Source organism: Oryzias latipes, chromosome 13, assembly GCF_002234675.1.
Source record: "Oryzias latipes chromosome 13, ASM223467v1".
NCBI lineage: Eukaryota > Metazoa > Chordata > Actinopteri > Beloniformes > Adrianichthyidae > Oryzias > Oryzias latipes.
Window position 1 is genome coordinate 25,674,882 of NC_019871.2, and position 26,359 is coordinate 25,701,240.

General features: G+C 38.6%; 1 protein-coding gene and 1 long non-coding RNA gene across 18 annotated transcripts in view; one reads left to right on the forward strand and one right to left on the reverse strand.

The window, feature by feature from the left end:
• Positions 1-18,159, reverse strand: part of gramd1b (GRAM domain containing 1B) — a 97,899-nt gene extending 79,740 nt beyond the window's left edge. For 6 of the 17 annotated variants that reach the window (XM_023961261.1, XM_023961256.1, XM_023961259.1 and 3 more), the window contains exons 1-2: positions 16,331-18,159; positions 4,191-4,304 (exon numbers count right to left, since the gene is read on the reverse strand). In XM_023961261.1, coding sequence (XP_023817029.1) covers positions 4,191-4,304; positions 16,331-16,740 — 524 coding nt within the window. In that variant the 5' untranslated portion in view covers positions 16,741-18,159. Of the gene's footprint in view, positions 1-2,212; positions 2,520-4,190; positions 4,305-16,330 lie in introns of those variants that run through there. The other 11 variants (XM_023961262.1, XM_023961263.1, XM_023961264.1 and 8 more) reach the window with 5 other exon arrangements.
• LOC110016254 overlaps positions 1-21,027 on the forward strand; it is a 30,247-nt gene extending 9,220 nt beyond the window's left edge. The window contains exons 2-3 of the long non-coding RNA XR_002291571.2: positions 16,387-16,527; positions 20,215-21,027. This is a non-coding gene — a long non-coding RNA (uncharacterized LOC110016254). The remainder of the gene's footprint in view (positions 1-16,386; positions 16,528-20,214) is intronic.
• The last annotated feature ends 5,332 nt before the right edge of the window (positions 21,028-26,359 follow it).

Sequence of the window (26,359 nt, forward strand, 5' to 3'; positions counted from 1 at the left end):
AAAGTCAACTTTGATCATTTTATTATTAATATTTTTTTGCCAATTATTACCCTTCAAGTTTCATTTTCATTCAGCAATATAGCATTCAACCCTGCATTTTCTTCTGGGAATGCAGCCCCTTCTTGTTTATGTTTAAATTCTTATCTTGTAAAAAAAAAAAAAAGTTTATTGGAAATGGCAATGTAAATGAAACTTTCCCCTTTGTTCACTTTACAGTATATAAAAACAATTTTCATATCAAAACTGATTTGATTCCAAATGGAAAACAAGCTCAAATGTTTTCTAACCTTGTTAAGTTGATTCAATGTTTTAGTTACTCTTATACAGACACTGTAGTGCTTTCCGAAAGTAAAGGTAACACTCTGAAGAGTTCACAATCCAGTGTTTACAACTGATGCCACCAAACTCCTATGTAAAGTTTAATATCTGACTGTAGTAGAAAGTATTTTCCTCATCATCCATCCATTTTACGCTGGGTTGCTGGAGCCTATCCCAGCCACTGCTGGACGGTTTACTAGTCCATAGCAAAGGAAGATTGCTTTAGAAGTAGGGTAACATTTTCTTAAAGACCCACTCAGAGGAAAATTGTGTTTTTGGTGTTTTTAACATGTTCTTGTGGCATTTTTCTGAGGAAAGTTAAACTCAGAAATGCATTTTCAGAGTTTTTTGTAATGCAAATCGTTGTAAATCAGTGGCAGATGAAAAAATTCCTCATAAAAATAAGAATTCCATTCTGATGCATCCACTTGGATTCCAATACGTCTTTGTTTTTCTCGTCTGAGCTGACAACTGGCTTAAAACTGTACAGCTGGATAGAGCCAATATTGCTCACTATTTAGGTTGCAACAGTAATTCTATGTTAAGGGTGAGAGGAGCTGTAAGCTAGCGGGAGAGTGTGTAAACAGAGAGCTCTCAGCAACAGGAAGAGGAAAAAGGCAGGATTTTTCCACTCTAACCGTCCGGCCAAAAACTATGTCCTAGATCTAGAAAATGACTCAGGTTTTTTACTTTCGGCTAAAAAAGACCTCTGATTTTAGAAGCTTGAGACTCTTGTTGATTTTTTTTCTTTTTTGGGCCCGTCATGCTTATAGTCCTAAACAACATCATTAACTTATAACTTTTACTTGATAAACAACCATAAATACAAACCTTTACCCCTGACTGTAAAGACTGATTTGTGGTTGTAAATAACCTTTTTTTTTTAACTATAAGTTTATGATTATGAAACTTAGTAAAGACTCAGACACAGTAAAGACTTAGAAAAAGGTTATTCGGAGATGCTTGGCAATTACAATTTCAATTGTAATTAGATTAAAGACAAAAATGCATGCAATGAAAACGATCAATGCTAAAAAACGTGCAGCACAATCTCAAAATCCGTAAAAATTGAACCACCCGTTTGTGTCAGAAAAAAGAAAAAACAGCCAGAAACACCCAGTTTTTTCTCCTCTGTCAGCCCTGAATGCTCATTTTTAGGAGAGAAATTGAAAAAAAAAACACAAATAGAAGAGTCTGGATGCTTCACATTTGACATTTCTCTTAAGTAGCAGCTACTTTAGGTTGAAGTAGACCTGCAAAGTGGTCCTTGGTTTGTACAGCAAAGTGCATATGATGCACTTTTGCTTGAAAAAAAAACACCCATGGGTCTGCTGTATTTTATGAAATGAATCAATTATTACAATTTTGATAGTTACTGCGTTGCTACAGGTTAAGAGTTCCTGTTATTGCTTAAGAATGAATCAAACAATGAAGAAAAGGGGGTGTGATATGCTCTAAAAACACAAAAAGCGGAGGCAGCTGGGCTGCAGTGTTGACACAACTCCCAAACATGGTTACGCTCACTCAGCAAAGTCACATTATGTTATTACATAATGCTGTCTGATGCTTTAGAGGAGGCGGCGCACGAAGCATCACGCGGCCGAGCATAAATAAAATCGTTATTTTTTGTGTTGATGTTAGCAAACTGAATTTCCAAACTCTCCCCAAAAGCTCCATGAAAGCTTGATAGCTGGCGCAGACGGCTAAACCCACACACACACAGGCAGATGTTAGCTGGCAGCCTATTTTCAGAACGCAAGAATATACTGCAGCATATGAAGCAGACAGAGAGATACAGTCAGAGCAAAAACAGGCTGGACAGACACGACGGTGCCGGTGGACTTTTAGGGTCGGTAGCATTGCAGCTTCCGAGCAGAGACACAGCTGGTTTTACCTGCAGAGGAGACATGACATTCCGTGCCCTCTAAAGCCGGCTACAGAACGCTGCTCTCCCTGCAGCCGCTGCAGATGCTCCGCACTAGCCAACACCGGCACAGCAAAGAGAAAGGCTGCAAAAAATCCCATAGGTTTGACAGGAACTCATGCCAGTGCGAGAAAGTAGAGATGTGCTTATAGGCGAAGGAATGTGCGGCAGAGAGCGGCAGCAAGAGGGAGGAAGGCAGAGGAGAGCATGACAGGGAGACAGAGTGGAGGTGTTGGTGCACAGACTGATGACTAAGTGGGTGTTATAATGAGGCTTCACATTTCAAATAGATTTCTTTACTGTTACTGCGGCAGGAGATGCCTCCTTCATTTGCATCCGGTGACAATTCTAGTGGCAGTTTTTAACCTTTTGAGCCACAGTTAAGGACAATTTTTCACCTCCCAAATGAGGAATTCAAGAAGGAAAAAGAACAAAAATGTTAACATTATTTCATTAAAGCTGTAATTATTTAAACAGTATTTAGCAACAACTGTTATATTTCTAAGCAGGCACATCAACATCTGGGTAAACGGGAAAAAGCTTGATGCTGTTTTCAGGATTTACTCAAGAATGCAGACTATTTTTACATTAAATATTTTTATTTCTTTGTCAAATTCCAGAACTGATGTTTTTTTTTCCTTTAATAAATATTCTAAGATATTCAAATAGTGTATTTGTGTGTAGCTAGTTTGTAAGCAACATTTATTATTTCTGCAAAGTTAAAGCACATTTTTATGCACACGTCAGTCCAATCCAGCCTTTTTTGTGTGTGCACGAGAATACAAATAAAAAGAAACATTTTTTTTTCTGTTCCAACACATCAGATTATTTTTAAGTGATACTCTAACGTTTTAAGAATCATAAAATCGCGTAAACATGTAATGAGTTAAAATCGCGTAAACAATATTAAGGGGGAAAAGATGAAAGTATTAGTGATCTTTATGAAATTATGCTGATAAAAGAGCATTTTCTGTAAAACCTACTACATTTCCTCATGTTATTAGCAGATTTGAAAAACATCAATTTATAGTCTTCATTTCCTGTCAAATTCTTAAGAAAAAATATCTTAGAATTTATAGATTTTTCTAAAAAAAAAAACCTTAAAAAAAAAGTATTCTTTTTCATGCTTGTTGGTATAAAAATATGACTTATCGTCATCAACAGCTATTACTATAAGCATTTGCAAATAAAACTGTGAATATTGATACCATGTAGAAGCACAAACTTCAAGCTAAGTTAACACCAGATGCCAGTGATGTGAGAAATGATAAACCTCTGTCAAACAAACAGAAAAACCTGCACGTTTTCTTAAAGTTTTTATGCTCCACCTTACATAACCAGGTGAAAAAAAATAATGCACGTTTCCAAATGATAGTCCTCCCCCTCACACACACACACACAGCTACACACCAGCTTCAGTTTTCAGGTGTCTGCTGCTCATATGTGCTGCTGGGACATCTGTCACAGTGACATGCAGCTAATGATGCGCCTGGTGCTTCAGCTCAAACCGAGCTCTGGAAACCCAAACGGACCCAGAAGGAAAAAAACACATTTAGACTATGCTAAATTAGATTTTCCCAAAACAGAACTACCTAATACACCTAATATGGTAATAAAAGGATTCTTTTAATCTTTCAAAAATGGATTATTTCTGAGTTTAAAGATAATGCTAAAGTTATACTGTAAATCCTTTCTTTGTTTGTCATCTATTAAAAGAAAAAGCTTTACCAATTGTGGAGGACATGAGCATGACGTGGGCAAAATGCAAGCAAGTGTTTGTTGTCATGTTTATTGTTGCATTTTATTGTTATTGATGAATACGCCTGTCGTGCAACAGATGCACAGACTTTGCACGTCAACACAAATAAAATTAGGGGCCAACCGGGAAATATTTCACCGGCCCCCGCAAATGCAAAAAACAACAACAATGCACATGCAAACAGCTCACCTCTCCTCCCGGATTAACGGGGATAAAAAGCGAGTGTTGTCATCTTCGTGGCTGCTCTGCAGGCTGCTCTGCAGGCTGCTCTGCAGGCTGCTTTGCTGACTGCTTTGCTGACTGCTGTGGAGTGAAGAGAAATCAGTGAGTGTAAAGAGATGGGAGATTTTTGGCCCTAAACCTTGAATGCAAAAAGAAAAGCAAGGGAATAATCTTCTTTAATTGACGCTAAAAGATCCCTGTGTTTGTCTTCAATGAACCAGCAGGGCTTAACTTCAAACCACGTTTCAATCTACGTGTAAATGAGGTGCAAACATCTGCTAACATGCATTCAGCAGAGATCAAAATGCAGAGCAAAGCCTTTTGCATGTACATCTTCACTGTTGACACTAGATGGAGCTATATGTCACATACCTGGTGAAACCTTATGTGCTGGATTTTTTTGGTTTTGCTATACATGAAAACACCTGAACATAAATGCAAACACAAGGCAGAAACCAGGTTTAAAAGAAACCATTAGGAAATTAAATATATTCAAAATGTCAATATTTCAATTGAACCAGAAAAAAGATGAAGAAATCTCATTGAAGCTACTTAAACAGCTACTTAAACATGATGTAATAAAATTAAGTCAATCAATCAATCTACCCAAATTAGTAGAGTATTTTCTTTAAGTCTCTTCAGTGAATATTTTTTACATTTAAAAACTCTTATTTTTATTAAAAGCTATTACCATCCTTTGACATTTAACATAAAGGCACTTTTTTGACTGATGTCCTCATTAATTCATGATTTCTATCTGAATGAGGCCCCAGTCCATTTCCTAAACAGTTATGGGCTGTATGTAGCCTTAAGGAATACTGCATTGTATCAAAAATTCATAGCATGGGAGCAAAATTTTTCTCTTTTTTTCTTCTTCAAAACTTCAGTTTTATACTAAAAATAGTTTTCAAAGTTATTCAATATTTCCTGACATATTTTCTGAATAAATTAATTTCAGATTCAAAAACACTGAAAGATGAAATACCAAAGTGAAATTGTGAAAACATACTGTATAGTTATTCTAGTTAAAGGACATATGGTAGTTGAACATTTTACATTTTGAGGTGACATCATTATCACATTACAGAAGGAAATAGACCATCAATACCCACACTTTTTTGTTTTTCGAGCATGTGAGCTACTTTTGAAACAAGCTCTAAAATTTGCATTAAATGGACAAATATGTAAGATTACAACATAATAAAAATCAAATTTTCCTTCAAAAGCTTGTTGTATTGGACCTGTGTGTTGTCATGACAACGATGCAGTTGTGCATGGTGCGCAGACAACGGAAACGCAAGCTTCTTTTGGAGCGACTGCGCTCAAACCATTCCAGAAAAAAAAAACAAGACACATCAGCAACAGCATCCACGGTTAGGAGTCTGACGCTAAAACGCTCACACCTTTCTGGAAAATAAGTGGAAAATCAAATTCCATATATCCTTGTGAAACGGAGCGTTCAGCGTGGCTGAACACGCATGTGCAGTGATAATGTATCAGAGGGCATTCCACTGGCCATTCCTCATGTCAATCAAGTGGCATAGCATCACGGTGAGAAGGATGATTGGTTGATGGTCATTTAAATACATATATGGATTTTTTATTTAATTTCTGTCACGTCTTTCAAATTACACCGGAAAATCTACTGTACATTTGTTTTGAGATGAAAACTGTTCATTTTATACCCATAATTATCAGATACGTTTTCAGATGAAACTTAGTGAAAGCTTTTCCTTTTAAAAACAACACATTTCTTAAAAGTATGTTGCTGTATCTAAAATAAAAACTGAATCAAGATTTTTTTGAAGATCTTCTGAAGTAAAAGTGTGCATCATTACAAAAACTTGTTTCAGACGCATTTCAATAGTATAAAACATAAGAAATATTTGGATTAGTCTCTAATAAACTTCTGAAACATCACCTACAACAAGTTATTCATTTTAGAGTAGCTGCACTTATTAGTTTCCATGTTAGAAAGCCAAATTAGATTTAGGCCCAGTAATAGAAACACACAGATCTATATTTAACCACAGTTAATTTACTACAACATGCCGTGACATTTATGTTGTCTCCCTTCCCGACTCTGGCATCTGCCTCCCTGTTTTCCTCAGCGGTGGCACATCTCATGGATGTTAAGATGTCATCTATATGACAAGCTTGGCTTCTTCCCAATGTCAGATCCCCTGCTGCAACCAATTTTTCCAGATGTTTCTCATCACTCGTAGATGCTGGGATTCTGCTGCTCGTCACATAAAAGCACAAACGATGGAGGAACAGTGACGCAGGAATGTTAGAAACCTGCATCCATTATTTCTGCTCCTTCATGCTGATATCCACATGCTCCTTATTGTGTGAGCTGTATTAGATAAGCGCAGTGTTTCTTGCTTATCTGATTTATTCGTGTGTAGCTTCAGCAGGAGGTGACGCCTCAACAGCTGAAAATAAATAACGAGGCTTTGCAATCAAGCGGGATTTGATGAATGAGAGGATGGCTGTCCTCTCTCTTAAAAACGGCTCCTTGAATAGGGTTTATCATTGAAGTCGATTATCTAGGGATGGCGTCTAATGTTTCCTGACTGACCTTCCTCACTGTCACACTCTCACAACATTCAACGACCTCTCGTGATCTGGCCGCGGTGTTTTTCCCAAACAAGGACGAAAGACGACATGCGAATTTTAATGATATGCGATTGTTTCGATAATAACAGAAAGTTATAGCATCAGCTTCAAAGCTGAACCTCAAAAAGAACGTTTATTTAAAGCAATAAGACACAAGTGAATGGTATGAGAAGGCACATATTGTTGACAGCGACAATTTGCAATTTTTTTCAAAACCATAAACATTTAGTGGCATAGTGCAACACAGCTGGAACAGGGATGCAACAAAACATGCCTGCAGGTTTAAAGAGTATCCATTTTCGTAATTTTGGACATATTTGGCAATTTTAACCAAAATCAAAAAAATCTTTTTCATGGTTTTTGCAGAGCGGCAGCAGTTCATTCGAAATTCATTTATGAGTTGAAGGCGGGACTGTTGACAGAGAGCAAGACCCCCCCCCCCCCCCTTTCCTTACACGCCCCCTCACTAGCTTACAGCCCCTCAGAACCCCCAACCTAACATTACCGGTGCAACAACAGCGGTGAGAATAATTGGAAAGGTAACAGTTTTGATCCAGATGTCAGCTCAGACGAGGAAAACATAGACGTACATGGATCTAGTCGTCTGCTAGTAGATGCATGTGTATTTGTACTGTAGGTTTGACATCATAAATACACCCCCTTTTTATGAATTCATCTGGTCCTCATTCACAGCGATTTGAATAAAGAAATACTCAGAAATGCAATTTTCACTTAATTTTCTTCATAAATGTCCATCTTAACCCTTGTGCTATCTTAGATGACCCCACCCTTACTTTGAGGTGTTCTTCCTACCATGACAAAGGTGGATAAAAGGTAGAAAGATTTCATGTAATCCATGGACACCAGTGAAGATCACAAATCATTGAAGAAAAAAGGTTAAGCGCACTGTCTAGTGGGTCTAGATGACCCAACTCCCAATGTAAAAGTGCCTAGGATAGCACAAGGGTTACATGCCGTATACTTGTATAGCGCTTTTTCTACCTTCCTCGAAGGCCCAAAACACTTTACAGTCACAGCGCCATTCACCCATGCACACACACATTCACACACTGATGAACATGGCATCTTCCAATCTGAGGTCGTCCGTCCTACCACTGCACCACAACCGCACCTTAATCTAAAAATGCTACAAGAACATGTTAAATCTTTAAAAGCTAGACATGCATCAACAATGAAATGTAATAAATATAGCAATTCCTGTTGAATTTTCATTTGATTTAATAGTTCAATGATTCATTCGTTCATTCATTCATTCAATGATGGTTTTGCAAATAAACTTGTAATTCATTCTGTGAACAACATAAAAATGATATTGCAGAGGAGGAAAAAGGTAATTTCAGAAAACACGTTTATTTAACTTTTAACTTTCTGGACTGAAAAAATTCAAAAAATCCGAAAAAAACAGACTGTTGCCACATGTCCAGATGCTTGATTTTCCTTTGTGAGAACTTGGGAAGGGAAAGTATTTAAATACTTGGTTGGCAGTGAAGCAAAGAGGTTGAGTGAAAACTAATTCACCACTTCCTCAAAATAGCTCTGCTCTTATCAGGCTGCAAAACAGCAGATTCCGCTGTGCATCCAAGCTTTTACTGTTCCTGCACGCACAGTCTCAGACCCCTGCCAACACACTGTGCTCCACTGATGTGTGTGTGTGCAGAAATGGGATTGCAGGTTTAATGCATTCCAGCCACCAAAGTGACATTTTGAAAAGGTGTTAAATAGAGAAAATGGACAGTGAAAATCCCAATAAGTTTTCATGTAAGACAAAGAAGAATACATATAAACAAAGAATAGACGTTGTGTTCCTAATTGAAAAAAGGACGTATCTTGCAGTTCAGGAGCAGAAATAACCAAAAAACAACAAATTTTAGGAAGATCTCCTTTAGAAATGTTCTCTCAGAAGGATTTTACCTTTCCTCATTTGCTCAGTTTCATTTTACACTTTCTAAAGCAGTGGTCACTAAAACTATTTTTCATCCAGATCCCTTTTAATGTCAGACAAAAGATCCATTGCTCCCTAATTATGAAAATGAAGTCTCCAGTTGAAGAATAATTACAGAAATTCTTTTTTACTGCCAAAGCTTTACCACTAATGAGATAATTGATGTGCAAATATGGTAATAACAAATAAACAACTACTAAATCCCTTTCAGCTCTAAACAAAAAATGAAGCATCATTTTCACAGGGAATTACAAATACCTTCTAATAAGAAAATACTGAGATTGCATTGAATAATTAAAAAAGAAAATGCAAAAAAAATGAAACAAAATGAAGACATGCAGGCAGCACAAAGGAAAAATAAATGGAATCATTTCCAAAAGCGCTAATTAACACAATGAAGTCATGGCACCAAAACCAGAAAGTCCTCCATTCAACCAACAAGCGCTTACTGATGGGTAATGATCACTCTCATGAACTGTGGGAAGTTAGGATTTTCCCGCCACATTGCAATGAAGGAGTGTTTTCCCAACACAGCCGGGGCCCCTTTCATTGTCACAGCAGCTAATGTGAGAAAGGGAATGTTGATGTTGTGGACGTGCAGAGTCCTCCCCTCTTGTCTTCTCTTTCAGGGGTGAAAAGGTGACAAAAAACCTCTTTAGTGTTCAGACTTTCACCTATAGTTTTCTGTTAGTCGGAGTGCTTTTAGGTCTTCACAGAAATTTAGGATAGCTTGTAATGTGATGGTACTCCAAGACATTTTTTTTTGGTTGAAGATAATACAGCAGACCAAAATACATTTAATTGTTGATACATGTTGATAAAAGGTTGTGTTACCATGCAAAGTTACACATTTTTCCCGCTTTTCATTATTTTCAAAACTGAAATAAACGATGTTCTTCTTTTTTGGCCACTTTTGGTAGATTCTTGGCGGCATAGTGCTGAAAATTTGACTGGCACACAATTCACCCAATCGATTAAATAATTCTTTGTCCTAAAGTAAACATACATTTGCAACCGTTCTTTGATTCGTTAACTATTAAATATTAAGAATGGAATTGAAACTGGATAAAGATGGACCTGTCGATCAAAATAAAGAGGCAGTTGATCACTGTTTCAAAGCAATCCAATTAGACCCATGATGCAAAAAAAGACTTCAAACCTTCAATGAAAACAGATGCATACTTACAACCGCTTTAAGAACGCCTTCATAGTGAGAAACTCGGTTGAGATCCTGTCATGCACTCAAAACCTTTCAGTAAACTCTAAAACAATGCTTACACATTAACAGAACTATATTCAAGCACATTTTATAGCACAAAAAAACTGTCTAAGCATGTGTATGTGTAGCACATTAACTAGAAACTAGACCACAAACACAGACCAGAAAATATAGAAGTACTAATAAATGATTTTAGATTGAACAACCATTGGTCCTAAATTCGTTTTTTGCTGGGTATCTGACTCTTTCTGCAGCATAATGGAGCTATAAAATGTAAAGTCTTGAACGCTTACCAGAGAATGGGAGTTGTAAAAAGAACCGGGGCCTGAAGGCAAAGGCATTCATTGGGGCAAAGTGCAGTGCAGTCATGGGTGTCACAGATAGTGTGTCATGTGTCATTCAAGTGTCTTTTTAGGAGCAGAAAAAATAATAATACCACCCCCAAAAACGTATAAATGTATAAAGATCTTGTAAGTTGTAAAGTACAGTTTTTTATGATTATAGTTAAATGCTGGAAATACACAAGAACATGCTGTCATCGGTGGAGCAAATAAAGATGTGAAAATACACTTTTTTTCATAACATATAGGGCCAAAAAAATGTATTTTGCCACAATAACTTTAACATATATTTAATATCTTGTATGAATAACTATTACTCTTACAATGTCTTGTTTTTTGGCGTCTTAGCTGACGAGATGCACTGCCAGGGATGCAGTGATACTGATAAATTAGTAGGATTAAAAACAGAGCAGTGAAAAGGAAAAAAAAAGGAACCTAACAAAAAATAAGAATAAAAACTGGAAAAGTGCAGCAGGGTATGGAAGTGTGCAAGCACAGCAAGCTGCCCATGGTTGGAAATGTAACACCTGCTATTAAACCACCACTACAAAAAATGCATTGTTGGCTGTCCTGGCATCATTTCTCACTTGCATGTTTTGTCCTCATGTAGTTGAAATGACAAAAAAACAACAACAACATGAAATTCACTGGCTTTTCTTTACAGTAGTTAACATATCAGTGCTGACCAGCTGCTTTGCTGGAACAACATAACATGCCGTTTTTATTCATAACCCCATAAATGAAGCCATTTAGCTTTACTTAAAATGAGACTATACACTATACATACTATACACAGGAACAATAAGATCTACCTAATCCTAATACTCTTCCAGCAGCACCATCAGTATTGTGTGTTGATTATTATGTGTAAATAATCACTATCTAGACAAAACTGACTTTTAACCATACATCCAATTTGTTGTCATGGAAACTAAATAGATAGTAGATATGGCTTCAAATTTCATAATGGTCATACCATGAAGTAACATGTTCATTAAATATGAGGGTGTCAAAAATAAGGAACCATGTCATAAAAGTTGGAAATGCAAACAGAGAAAGGAACGCCCATAAAGCAGTAAATAAGAGCAGCAGTTCTAAGACAACAAACCATATCAGAATGGAAACAGAAATGAAAACAATTCACAGCTATGAGTATATATATATATATATATATATATATATATATATATATATATATATATATATATATATAAAAACACATTCAATTTGGAATATTGATGTAAATCAAATAACTTTTTTGGTACTTTACTTCTAGACCCACTCCAATGAAAAATTGTGTTTTTGGTGTTTTTATCATGTTCTTGTGGCATTTTCTTTTGATGATGGAGGACGTATAGGAATATAATAAAGATGTAATGTGCATTTCTGAGCATTTCTTTATTCAATCTGTTGTGAATCAGGCGCAGACAAAAAAAATGCTGTTTAAAGAAGATAATACTTTTTTTGTAAAAAAAAGAAAAAGGGGCAGGCCACAAGCTCCTTGCTCCATTCTGATGCATCCACTTGCAGACAAGTAAATTCATGTACATCTTTGTTTGCCTCATATGAGCTGAAATCTGGCTCTAAACCGTTCCAACATTGCTTACCATGTCTGTTGGGCCTGTAATTTATGTTAAGGGTGTGAGGGGCCGTAAGCTAGCGGAAAAGCATGTAAACAGCCTGATCTTAGCTGTGGTGAAGGGAGTTGATAAAAAGTTGTGTTGCTCCACACCAACTGTCCCGACTTCAACTCGAAGGTGAAGAGATGTTTGCCCTCAAACACAACACAGGACTTTTACATTTAGGCTAAAAATGGCATTCCACTGGGAATGCTTTAAAAATAGATCAAAACATGATTGGTACGGAACTTTGATCAATGCAGTCTTTAAGATCTAGTAGGTTGAGAAGATGGATGGATAAAGTTCTCCCTTCAGAATTTAGATGAATATTTAGTAGCAGTGTTTTACCCTCTGAGACCCTTCTAGCAGTTTCTTCTCTAATAGATGACGTCTTCATCGTATAAAAAACTTAAGAGTTAAACAAAAGTCCTTTTTGAGAACTTCATTTGACCGAATTATGGACCTCAGTAGGGCTGCACGATATGAGGAAAACTTGCGATATGCGATATTAGTGATTAATATTGCGATATTTATTAGAATATTATTTTCGGTATATAAATAAAAAGCAAAACAATCAAAAACCTCATTTCCATTTCATTGCAACAGTTTAAAAATTATACTCCAAATGACTCTCCTCGACATAGGAGACGAACATCTAACATGATAGGGCTCCATCTGATTGGTCAACAACGTGAAGGGGTCCATTCGATTGGTGAAATGTATTTGGGATTTATTTGATTCATTAAATGCTTTAAGTTGCCATAAGATTCTTTTAGCACATTGAAGGTCACCATTTATTGTAATTTTTACTGTCTTTTGCGATATGCATATTGCACAGCTTGATATTGCGATAACGATAAATTTGCGGTATATTCTGCAGGCCTAGACCTCAGTCAACAAAAAATCTCTCACACTAAACTGCAGGAAATGGCTCATTTCAAATAAAAATGTTGTCTTCCGCTTCATGACATCACAGTTATTCAATCTTTTGCAAAAATGCCTGCGTGATGACAAATTCATTACAGATAAAAGGGAAAATAAGCAGAGGTTCTGCCTGTGCCATTTCCGAGCAATCAGCTGAACAATCAGAGCACAGCAGGCCCTTTTGAAGAGGGGCTTTCAAAGGAGTCAAAACAGTGTACGCTGCTCTTTTGCAACAGCAAACCAAGTATAAGTTTGTGGTAAAAGGTATATACTGTATAATAAAGTGTTGTTGGTTACATTGATGCTCTTCAGTCATTTAGACAGCAGTCAGACTTCATGCAGCCTCCGTGGAAGCCCTCCAGACAGATGCAACGTTGAATGCCACAAGGCTGAACAGTTTATCAGGTAAAGTGTCATAAAAATGTCCAAGAGTCATCCCAATAGATCACGTTAACAAGACAAGCTGCGAATGAAAAGAACCCCCTTAGAAACGCTTCCTTTCATTGATCCATTCCACTTATTAACACCATGATTTAATTACACTACAATCACAGCGTGATTATCAGCTTGAGGAGAAAAAAAGTGTTCTGGTTGCATTTTATGGAAAAGTACTGGAGGAAGGGGTCATTACACCAAGTAAACATACTTTTAACAAGCAAACTAAGTACACTGAGGTGCTTGCTGCTCACAAACGTCAAAGAAACACGAGTGCACATCCATCAACCCTCTATCAACGACGAACACGAGGGAATTCATCGTTTGAGACATTTACTTTTTGCAAAGACTGCACGGATACATGTTTTTTCCTTACATGTTGGCCTAATTATCTATAAATACATTAATTTTTGACCTGAGTTTAAAGAAGATTTAACCTACACCTAAATATTTTAAATAGTTTAACCTACACAGGGCAGAGATATTGACTGGATCAGCTTTCGTCAGGTGACAAATCGGTTTCCTATTTCTCCTGTGTCAGCTCTTCAACAAAAGGAAAAGAAAAAAAAACTACATTTTTTTAACCTTTCCTCACAGCTGCTGATGGACCCTCTTTAAAGAAAAAAAAAAGTAAATGACCCTGCAGTATCTTGTAAAATCTTTTGGTTTTAAACACATAACAGTTGATGTGTCTTCTTGAGGGTTAAGACTCTACCTGTCAATAGCTGAGTTTCCATTCCACAAATGCGCAAAATTCTGGAAATGTCGAAAAAACACTTTCGCAATTACACTGTTTCCATTTAATCATTTATGCAAACAGACACAAAACAACTAGCGTGATAAGTCATTCGAAAACACGGAAATTTACTGTGTATATCTCATTACAATGCATGGAAGACAGAGAGGATGTTTAGAGATCAGATCTGTTTATCCTAAAAAGCTCTACAAAAGCATCGGCAATCATGGTTGCTGGGTTCATAAGTTCAAGCCTCTCCTGCAGTTAAGCCGCTTTGCATCGCTACTTCCATGTCTCTGTGACCCACGTTAGTTTGAGAGTGGAAAAATAAAAAAAGAGTCAAACTAGGGGATCTTTTTTTTGTTGTCGCAATGAAAATAAGAAAAATATTTAGGAGGCCCGAGTTGGCTGCCTCCCCATCCTACAGGGGCTCTCTGTCTGCCGTCCAGCCAGCCGCCCTGGGGCCGCCCGGTGTGGCCGCCCGGTGTGGCCGCCCGGTGTGGCCGCCCGGTGTGGCCGCCCGGTGTGGCCATTGTGATCGCTCCAAGTGGGCCTCATATGGTTTAAAAGTGGGCCTTGCATGGATTTGTCCGCAGTTTCTGTGGCTTTGCCAGCCCCTGGGCGGCGCCGCTCTGTTGCTCTGCAGGACCCTGGGTGGCGGAGCTCCAACACTGCCCATCGGACCTCTGGCAAGCATAGTGGGCGGCTGTGGTGCAGCGGTAGGGCAGTCAACCCATGATCATAAGATTGTAGGTTCGATTCCCGCCTTGCACGCCCATGAGTCGAAGTGTCCTTGGGCAAGACACTGAACCCCACCTTGCCTCTGGTGGTAGGCAGGCGCCTGTGTTTGGCAGCGGAGCCGCCATCAGTGTGTGAATGTGTGAGTGAATGTGTGTGTGACTGGGTGAATGGGTCTGTGACTGTAAAGCGCTTTGTCCTTGTAGGAAGAAAGGCGCTATACAAGTATACGCCATTTCCCATTTAGTGAGCCAGCCCACTGAGCGACCACAAAACACAGGTGGGGCCGACACAGAGACTGCAGTCAAACCCGTTCAGGGCCCGCTTTTAAACTTTATGGGTCCCACTTGGCCTTGCTGGCTGGGTGCAGGGTGTATCCCTCCTTCGCCCAACAGTAGCCAGGACCGTTTCAAGCAAACCCGCACCTCCAGTGGGTTGTCTGTGCAGAATTGTTGGTCAAGTGACTTATTTAATTAGAAAAAAGTATTTCCATTGCAGTTTTGTGACAAATGTCAATTTCGATACGCCTCAAAAACACCTTCTCCAAGCGCAAAAACTTTTCAAAAGGGACGTGTTTCCATTGAGAGAACATATTATTGCAATTCTGCAATTTCATGGTCAATAGAAACACATCTAGTCAAAGATGTGGATTCTTGCAATGTAACAATTTTTATCACCGGAAATGGGTGGAGTTTTTGTGAGTTGGTTCTGAATGGGACTTGTAACGTAATGAAAAGAAAGAAATATAGTTGCAAGAAGCTACATATGACAAGGTCATTCTTAAAGCGCATTCAAGAACGTTCTGCATGGGGGTTCTTGAATGCGCTTTTATTGTTCAGTATTCACACTGGACCATCACTACCCATTGCTAATGCAAGTACTCACGGATGGGAAAAGGCTTGGTGCTAAATGTCAAAGTGGTGCAAATCTGCCGATTCTTACTCCAGGCTTTATCGTTCACAGTTCTATTCCGATATATAAAAGACATGATGTCATATAACTTAGTCCAGACACAAACTGCAATTATTAATTTCTCCTCCATGATCAATTTTCAAACTGTTGACTGTCAAACTGATAAGAAAACGTGCTACCCATACATCACTACCAAACCCAAGTCCCTGATTGGTCAAAGTTCAACGGGTTTAATTTTCAACGCGGTTTCAGCGACCACGTGTTTTGAACATAGAGCCCAAAAACAGACCTAAAAATTTGTGCAGCGATGCAATAACGCGTAAGGACGAAACATGCATTTTAAAGCATTTAGAAAAAGACTATTTTTCATAAGTGGTTGCTGTGCATTCCGAATGCAACTTCCTGGGATCTGAAGTACCTTTTATCCTCACACTAATGTTTACTAAAGCTTTCCAAAATACAATAACAATAAATTTTGGCTCTGCATGTTGTTAAGGCGCCAGCCACATTAATGCAAGTAGCAAAAGCTAGAAGCAGCATTGAGACATTAGGGCTAATGCAGGACAAGGGTAGGTGAGGATACAAGAGGGTCAATACCAACCTGCTCTCACTGCCTTGCTCCTTCTTCTCTCTGACCTTTAACCATCTCCTTAACAGGAAACGCCTGCGGCGAGGTGACGCGCTCGGCGTGGAGCAGCTTGACCAGGAAGATGCTGCGTCTTCATCGCTGGATGGCGTGATTTCAATGGATGGTAGCTGAAGGTACTCCTTGGAGCTGGAGCGAGATCTGGCCGTCAGGTGAGTGTTAGCAATCCGTGCTCGTTCAAGCTCCCTTTCACTAGGCACGTTCCTCATCCGACGCATCTTGAAGCGCTTTCGGCGAAGAGTTGGAGTGGAGGAGCTCGATCGGACACAGCCATCTGACACAGGGTGGTTTCCTCCATCAGAATATACTGGAGCGTCTTGCGGCACACTCACCTGGAGCGAAGGAGGTCTAAGAGTGTCAGCCATGGCCTTTATTTTTTTTCAACATGAACTTAGCTCTTAAGGTATAAAATTATTTGCTTTTCAAATTGCTAGACAACAATTGTATTGCTTAAAAAATAAAGTCAAAAAGGACTGCAATAGCCCCTTCACTTAGCCCTTTGGACATTAAAGACTTTGTTGAGTGCTGACTGAGTTGGCAAAAAAAAAAGAGATCCTAAACTCGACAAAGTCCTCCTGCTTCTCCTCAGCTGTTGCTGAATATGGATCAGTTTAGCAGCTGGCAGACAGTCTGTGAAGTCCTGTCTTGAGGCAGTAAAGTCAGCCACTCAGGCCGGACAGAAGAGGGCTTCAGCAGATTAGATAACAAAAGGGGTTCTGTTCTAAGAGCAGGAGATGAAACATGCATAAGGCCTGTCATGGGCTGTAACAAAACTCCTTCGTTGTTTCTCTCCAGGGACACGCAGCCCAAGTTACACACAAACTCATTTAAACACTGGCTATGTACTGTCCAGGCAGTCAAAGCTGTTTCACAATGTTAAAGACGAGTTCTCCAGCTGTTGGACCCTTTTAACACCATTACTAATGCAGAGTGCAGGCCTAGGAGGTTTTTTGTTGTTGCTTTGTTGTCACTTTGGGCAAAAGAGGAGGGACGCTTGGTCTGACTTGGTCCTGTGCCAGACGCCGATGTCCGTACAGAGATCCAGTCTGTCGTTGACTCCGTGTCGGTTTAGCCTACAAGTCAGAGGGAGGTGATAGGACTTCAAGTCTGAGGGAAATGATGAACAAGTTAAGCAGCCATACAACACCAGCTAATTATCAGCCAGGCAAGACAATATGTACAGGAAGACACAGTCACAGGCAGACAACAGGATAACTGATGGTAAACAGGTTAATCTACTAAACAAATCCACCACCATGCACCAGCGTGAGTCTATCTGTTCCTAACACCTTTCTATCCCAACATGGTGTTAAGAGTAGCAAGACCTTTAAGCTTTTTATCTGTGACTGCAAACAAAAAGCAGTCACAAAGAAAAATATCACCACACAAGCCATCAATATGTTTCCTTCCTGCTTACAGATTTAATTTGAATGTTTTTGAGTGTACAAGCCAAACCACATATTCCTGTTATTCTCAGCTCTGAAGATTTCCTTAAATTGTTTGATGATAAAAATCTCAAATATTAGACATAAGTTGAATCAAGTTTTTTCTACCATCAGCCCAGAGCAGGCTGAAGCAGTAGAAGTGAATGCATCCATAGAAACCTCGGTAACATTAGACTGCTTCACTGCTGTAGATCAACCGGAAATACAGTAACATCAGTTAGTACGTCCTCCAAAACCTCAACTTGTCTCTTAGACCCAGTCCCCACTAAGCTTTTTAATAACTTCCCCCTAACTAATGATTCCATATTAACTATGATAAATACCTCTCTGGAAACAGGTTATGTACCACAGTCTTTTAAATATGCAGTAGGGCTGGGCGATATGGTCAGCCCAGCCCTACTGCAAAATAAAATCTCAGATTTTATTTTTTTCAATTCGATTTCTGATTTTTCCCCAATCCCCTCCTCCCCCCACTTAAGGAAAGCAATAAGTACAAACGGCAGACAACTTAAAGCAAATTTTGCTTTTATTTTATCAAACGCAAGACAAATGTAACCGCCATTTCAGGGATGAATAATAAATAAATGAACACACTCTTGGAATCAAAGTTAAGTATAAGATTTTTCTTCTTCTCACTCCCTTTTGGACTTCTGTTGTTTATATGATTTTGTTTTATATGATTTTCTTGTTTTACCATGTTTTTGTCTAATTTTGTTATTCTACACTTGTTTTTACTTGTCCAAAATAAAAGGTCACTTACTTAGAGTCCCAGCTGTGTTTTAAGTCACACTTTGTAGTCTTGACTAAAAGGAGACACACATTTACCTTGAGAGTAGCACCATTTTCTAAAAGATTAACAATACAGCTCATATCTGGTCTAAGGTTTTAATTAAATTAAGAAACCCCGTCTTCTCCACGGAGCAGATGATGAAGCAGCAGGAGTCGCAAACACCTACAGGGCAATAGCCACTTTGAAGATTTTCAGTCAGGGTTTAGACCTCACCCCAACACTGAAACTGCACTAGTTAGAGTCTCTAATGACTTGTTATTGGCCTCAGAAAAGTGACTACTTTCTATTCTGGTCCTGTTAGATGTCAGTGCAGCCTTCGACACTATTGACCAAAGTATTTTACTCCAAAGGTTAGAGGATGACATCGGGATCAGTGAATCTGCCCTCCAGTGGTTTAAATCCTATTTATCTGATAGGTACCAGTTTGTTAAGGTAAATGGACAGTCCTGTCATTGTACTCAAGTTAGCTACGGAGTCGCACTTGGCTCAGTTTTTGGACCCATCCAGTTTATGATTTACACGCTACCCTTAGGAATCCTAACCAGGAAACACAGCATTCATTTTCACTGTTATGCAGATGATACGCAGTTGTATTTATCCATTAAACCTGACCAGAATGACCATATAGAGAAACTGAATGACTGCATCAGACACATCAAGACCTGGATGACAATTAATTACCTCCTCCTGAACCCAGAAAAACACTGAGGTCATTATACTAGGTCCTAAAAACCTCAGAGATGCTCTGTCTGCTCAGATAGTCTCCCCAGATGGCGTAAGTATAGCCTCCAATTCCTCAGTTAGAAATTGAGGGGTTTTATTTGACCAGAATTTATCATTTAAGACTCACATGTCACAGGCATGTAAAACTGCATTTTTTTCACCTACGAAATATAACTAAGATCAGAAATATATTATCTAAAAGTGATGCTGAAAAACTCATCCATGCATTTGTTACGTCGAGGCTGGATAACTTTAACTCTTTGTTTGCGGCGTGTCCTAAGAGTTCCTTATAAAGTCTCCAGCTTGTTCAGAACGCAGCAGCTAGATTGTTAGCAGGAACTAACAGAAGAGATCAAATCACTCCTGTGTTGGTTTTGCTCCATTGGCTCCCAGTTGATTCTAGAATCAAGTTCAAAATCTTCCTGTTAACCTATAAGGCCTTACATGGTATGGCCCCGTCCTATATTAAAGATCTCATAGTGCCTTACCAACCAAACAGAAAACTTCACTCACAAAATGCAGGACTGCTTGTGGTTCCTAGAATTTATAAAAGCACTGTTGGAGGTAGAGCGTTTAGCCACCAAGCCCCTGTTTCATGGAATAAACTCCCAGCTCATGTAAGAGAGGCCGACACAGTTTCTACATTCAAAGTTAGGTTTAAAACATTCCTCTTTGGACTGACCTATTTCCAGGCTAGCTGTAATCAGAGATTATTTAACTTACTATTAACATGTTTGAATCAAATGTAATAAAAATAACAATTAGTTGTTATTGCTAGAGGTTAGAAGTTGGGGAAAGTATGGTGCACTGGGTGTTCAGTCCTCTATTCTCATCTACTTCTCCTCTCCTCCTCTCTTCTATTCTTATTCCATTTATTCCAGTTGGCTCGTTCATGCTCCTGCACCTGGCCATGGACTCTGGCTCGTCTCGTGCCCCCAGCTGTCCCCCAACTCCATCTGGATGAAGCCCATCTGCTGGACTATTTGAACATGTAGTTGTAGAGTTTGATACGCTAATTACTCTCTAATAGTCACCGCCTGTGCGCCCTGGTAGAGGATCGCTCCTTCATGTCCCTGAGGTTTCTTCTTTTCTTCCCAGTATCCGTTTTACCGAGGGTCTAAGGGCAGGGATGCCCAGTTGAGCCTAATCTGTTTCGTTTCGTTTAGCCATTACCTTTTGAATTCTACGACTTCATGTTCTTAACAATTTCATGTTTGTTATACAATTACTGGTATGAAGTCCATTGAGATGAATGTCGTTGTAATATTGGGCTATATACTGTATATATATATAAAAAATAGAATTGAATTAAATATGACTTGACCGGCATGGATCTGTTCCACAATACACACATTTGGCTAGTTACTAAATACTTTTCCAGCTTTCATTGCTCAAACTTCTCTGCTGACATTTCTCAAAAGTTCTTTCAGCAGACATCCATCTTATTGAATCAGAAAACTTAACAGCCATATCAACACACAAGCCATCAGTATGTTTACTTCCTGCTTACAGATGTTATCTAAATGTTTTTGAGTGTATAAGCCAAAATCATGTCTGTCAATTTCATACGAGGTACTTCAAAATCAATAGAGGCACAATATAATACGATTAGACATGGTATAAACCAGCACAAAGAAAAGACTATATGGCATTGTATCGCTCAACAATCAATAATTCTCTAAAAGCCTACACCATTAGAAATAACATCAGACCTATTTCTGCCTCAGCTGGGTGTCCACAACTCAAGAGACAACATGATTTAAGAGCTGTACAGTACAAAAGTTCACAAACAGAAGACACATCCAGAAAAGGAAATTTCTTTAAAAAATCAAGTCACATGTTTGATCCTAGATGTGGTCATGGTCAGAAGTGCAGCCAGTGTCATCAAATAGGACCCTGCAAATCCCTTCACTCTGGTGGCTATCCTGTTAAAGCAAAATAGGCAATAACAGCTGTTATACCCCTACAACAGGGGTGCTCATTAAGTTGATCGCGATCGACCGGTCGATCTTCAAGGACATGAGGGTAGATCGCAGGCCAGCAAAGATAAATAACAAAAAAAAAATGTACTTCTAAACAATCCACCAGCCAATCAAAATCCTCACTGAGAAGTACGGGACATGATTGACATGCAGAACGGCCAATCGGACATCTTCTAATGCATAGCTCACTGCACATGCGTGTCTAAATTCACCAAGCGCAAATTCTGTCCGTCATCAGAAAGTCGCTTTCTGACCGCAGCACGTCAAATCCCCGGGAGAAAACCACTCCGGACAACCAGAGTGTTTATTGAAGCCGCCCCGCGTGTGTCTTCCTGCTATCAGCTTTGCGGTTCTCCCCCAATAAATATGAGCTCATTAAGGAAGCTGTTTTTTTTTTCCGTGGCACGTGTTTCGTACAGAGCCAGCAGCGCCTTTGAAATGCCATGCTTCCCGCATTGCACGATTTACAACAGAGCATGACATAAGATAGTCACTGCTTTCTGTTTTTGTAATAAAACGCCATATCTGTTAATACAAAAGTATTTTTGTGTAATCTAACTGTGTGGTTTTTAATCATCAACAATGTACAACAAACATGTAACTAATAAACAAACATGTAACCTACCTACCTACCTACCTACCTACCTACCTACCTACCTACCTACCTACCTACCTACCTACCTACCTACCTACCTACCTACCTACCTACCTACCTACCTACCTACCTACCTACCTACCAACCCACCTACCCACCTACCCACCTACCTGTAGATCTTCAAGACATCGTCGACTCAAAAGTAGCTCACATGGCAAAAAAGTGTGAGCATCCCTGCCCTACAACCAACCTACTCATCGCAATTTACAACATAATGACTAAATAATTGTGTAGTAAAAAACAATAAAATTGAAGGCTAAAAAAAATAAATCAATTAAAGAAAAACTTTACAATCTAAAATTATTTTAGGATTAAGTTATACATATAATATGCTAGAAGCCTGTGGTGAAGGGAGCAAGGTGTAAAAAACCAGGCTTGTGACAGAAATTCAAATATTTAAGAGAGAAATTTAGACTAGGGAGCAGCAAAAGGGGCAACAAAGCAAATGACCTGAGCAACAGGAACTGAAAACCAGACGCTTAAATACACAAGGGGTGATAAACTCAAATCAAAGCAGCTGTGGGAAATTGTCAACCTTAACCTGGTGTGACGGAACATCACAAGAACTAAGAAACTCAATCTGAAACCTAAATGTGAAAAGGACCACTTGTTTATGCTTTGGTTTTTTTCAAATAAGTTTTCAGTTCATGTCACTGTTTTTTAGCAGTGTGCACTTTTCAAATATTTTCATCCCATTTCTTAATTTAAAAAAAAAGAAAGATAGCTATTCACTTTGTGAACTATTACAGTTCAAAAAGTCGATAAATGTAGAATAAATGACGTTGCTCTTTTTAAATAAAAATTAAATATTAATAGTTTGTTTTTTATTCATAAAAAAAAACAATCAAGTATGTCTCTCTATAAAGGCTAAAGATGAAATTAATCAGATGAGGCATAAAAGCAAACTCAGCTTTCGCTGGGACCTATTTTGGCTGAAGTCATGTTCTTTGGTCAAGGCTGAGATTGTGCTTTGTCTCAAATCGTGACCACCCATCCATTATCGGCACAAGCATCGGTAAAAAGCATCCTGCAGCATCTATTTTTATGTAGCTTTTTACTCTATTTGCTTGTAACCTGAGAAAAGACATACACACTTCTGAAATGTTTTCCTTTTTATGCAACAAGACAAACACCACTTGCTAACTTGCAGTTAGCAACTTTTTTAAAAATATAAATAGTATCTATCTAAAAATATCTTGTAACCCTTTAACACCGGAGCTTTATCTTCAGTGTCGACGTTCTTTCGAGCACTATCTCTTTAATACAGAGCCCGTGGCGTGACCTGACATCGGTAAAAAAAACAAAAAAAGAAAAACGATTTTGTTCTCCCAAAATAATTGTGATTTTTACACAACCAGTATTTTCAACCGGAAATAAACTTAAATGCTTCCGGTTACATATTTAATAGAAAATCAATCCGGTTAATAGAAAACCAAAATGATCATTAGCTGTAACCTTAGATGTTCCAAAACTGAGAGGTTAAAATGAGCAAATGTAGCATTATTTGCTTGTGTCTAAATTTCTAGTTGTTGTTTTTTTCCATTAATCAATTAGGAACTTCATGACTCTTTCTAGTATTCCTGCACAACACCTGTATCTTTTCCTCAAAGCGTCCCTAAGACAAACAGGTAGGAATGTTTTTTTCTTTTAATAAATATTGGTACCAACAGCACAACAGAGAGAATAAAAGATCACTTTACTTTAGACACCTTTCTGAAAAACGATGGTGCTTTTAAGAGGAAACTTCCAAAGCAAACCCTGCCCTTATTAGTTTATACAGTCTGTAACATTTTAGCACCATAACCTATCCGCTCCAGCAGCCTTTAGGACTTCAAAGCAGCCTATTAATGCATTTTTTTTACATGCTAGTGTTGAGACTGATTTCTTTTGAAAACTATTCTGTCCATTAAAAAAAGTTCACAAACATTAGGACTTTAAGATTATTTCATTCTGTAAAATCAGACTCAAAACATCACTCCCTTCTTTCTCTCTTTTCCAAATGTAATCTTTTTTAAGCAAATAAAGCTGAATGCTCAAATAAAAAATCAAATCAAATCACAGAAACATAGTCTACAAAGTTTGCTGCATTCACTGCAAGATCTTGCAGTGAAAGTACACCTTTATGGGAGTGCATGAGGGGAGGCGTGCAAACTCCAAAAATGGAAATAACATATCTGACATGAGCAACCTGATATGAACCCAAAAAAATGTGCACTGTCTTCAATTTGCAGGTCCTGTAAGCTTGTATATGGATAGTCTCTGAAAAGACACCCAAAAGTGGGAAAGGACTTTGTCCAGAGTTTACTCCACCCACTTCGACTTAGTGGTAAAAGTGGCTGAATAGGCGGGACAAAGTAACAAGAGAAAATCATTTGAGGAACTGCTACATTTGGTCCAACAAACTAAGGAACGGAAACTGAAGGCTTGGTTTGAGCATCAAAATATTTATGGAAATGTGGCATTTACAGTTTTGAAAAACATGTAGGAAGCTTAAAGTAAGGGTTTGAAGACCAACAATGATAAATCATTCACCATTTCCTTTTAAAAGAATTCACCAGGCTGATTTGACTTTTTGTACTTAAGGATCTGTGTTGACATTGGAATAACCCACAGCATGTACCCAGGAACAAGTGTCATTAAATACCAGTCATCCTATACAGTGTAAAGTGCGGTTACACAAAGCATGCACACGCACAGTTACTAAGGGTGTGCTTCATCATGGATTAATCATGGCAAGACAACGTTTCTTGTTACAGTTTCACAGGTTCTCCATTTGAGGCCTCAAGTTATTCTGTGTCATGGCTGAACTTAATCCAAGTGAGCAGGTGGAGGGACTTTCCTTCCCAGCAGAAACGTTCATGAGCAGTAGAAAACCTGCCTGATTTTCAGGGCAGAATTTACTTCATTGGTTTGCAATAAATTAAAACTGCTTACTAGTAAAGCAGAGTAAAATAATATTAAACGCTAGTAAAGCTACTGACACAATTTCTACTTTATGCAATAAGTAGGAGATAAAAGGCAGACAAAAAGAAGCGTCATATCCTTTTTTCTACTTCAGACATTTAGAATAATCCTTACAATAAAATGACATTATGAAAGCAAATGTGTTAAATGTCAATCACACAAATTTAGCTATTTCTAGTTTGATAAATGTTTCTTGACACGCGTTATTCTATCTAAATTAAAGAGTTGAAATAAGCATAAAGAACACTAAAGCTGAATTCACATCGAACACCATTCATGCATCGGGGCCTCCGGTTTCACTAGCTGCATTTACATGGTCAAAGGTAATCGGAAAGAATGCCTGATTGGAAGAAAAAATGCGTCATGTAAACACGCCGTTTGGAATACTCTGCTCCGATCAGACTCGTTCAGATCAAAATTTTTTTCCGATCGAGATAGGTGGGTTATGGCGCTTGTTCGCCTTCTCCTAACCCTGGCTTTTACCAGCTCTGTTCCGCCACAAAAAAAGCACTGACCACACGGATTAAAAATAAAATGATGAGTGAACACGCTCTTCATAACAAGCATAACAACAATAAGAGCACGTATAGAAGATGATCTTGTATATTACCGAGCTGCCACATACTGTATATGTATGTGGCAGCTCGGCTTGTTTACAGCGGGACTCATTTCCTCTTCCAGTATTTTAGAGAGTACTGCGCATTCCCAAACGATTTATTCCGACCAAAAGTGTGGCCATGTAAACGTTTGTTCTAATCTGAAAAAGATTTTCTGGGCCCATGTGCACGGTTGAATTCTGATCCGATCTTTGATCCGATTTAAACATTTTGCACATGTAACCGCGGCTAGTGTTAAGTCAGTCATAATCAAAGTCCACATCAGACGTGGTGTGGCGGTCCAGCAGCAGTGTGTTTTGGACGTCAGGGTCATTTTGGGCGTCGCAGTGGGTCCAGATTGCAAATATCTGAACTTTGGCTAAGAGTTCAGATATTTGGTTTATGTTGTGTTGATGACGGGATCAGCAGGTGGAGTCTAAAACAAACATGGAGCAGAATTTGATCATTACTCTCCTGAACTTTATGATATTTTTTCTTCTTTGCATTGACACAATGTTTAAAAGATCCTCCAATTTTGTCATTGTTTTTATTTTTACACTCCTCTGACTAATGCAGGACAGCAAGTCACCAAACTGATAGAGATGCTCCTGAAAGCGGCCGTCATTCAGTCGCAGCTCGACCAGTAGACTTCGGTGAACCTCATCATATAAGGAGAGTCTCTGAATGATCTCATGAACCCAGACATGGAAGACTGACTACTGATGCTTTTGAAGCTCAACCTGATCTTTACATCATCTTTGTCTTTCATGCTTTGCAGATGTGATATACAGTCAATGCGTCCATGCAGCAAACTTTTGAGAGTTTCTTA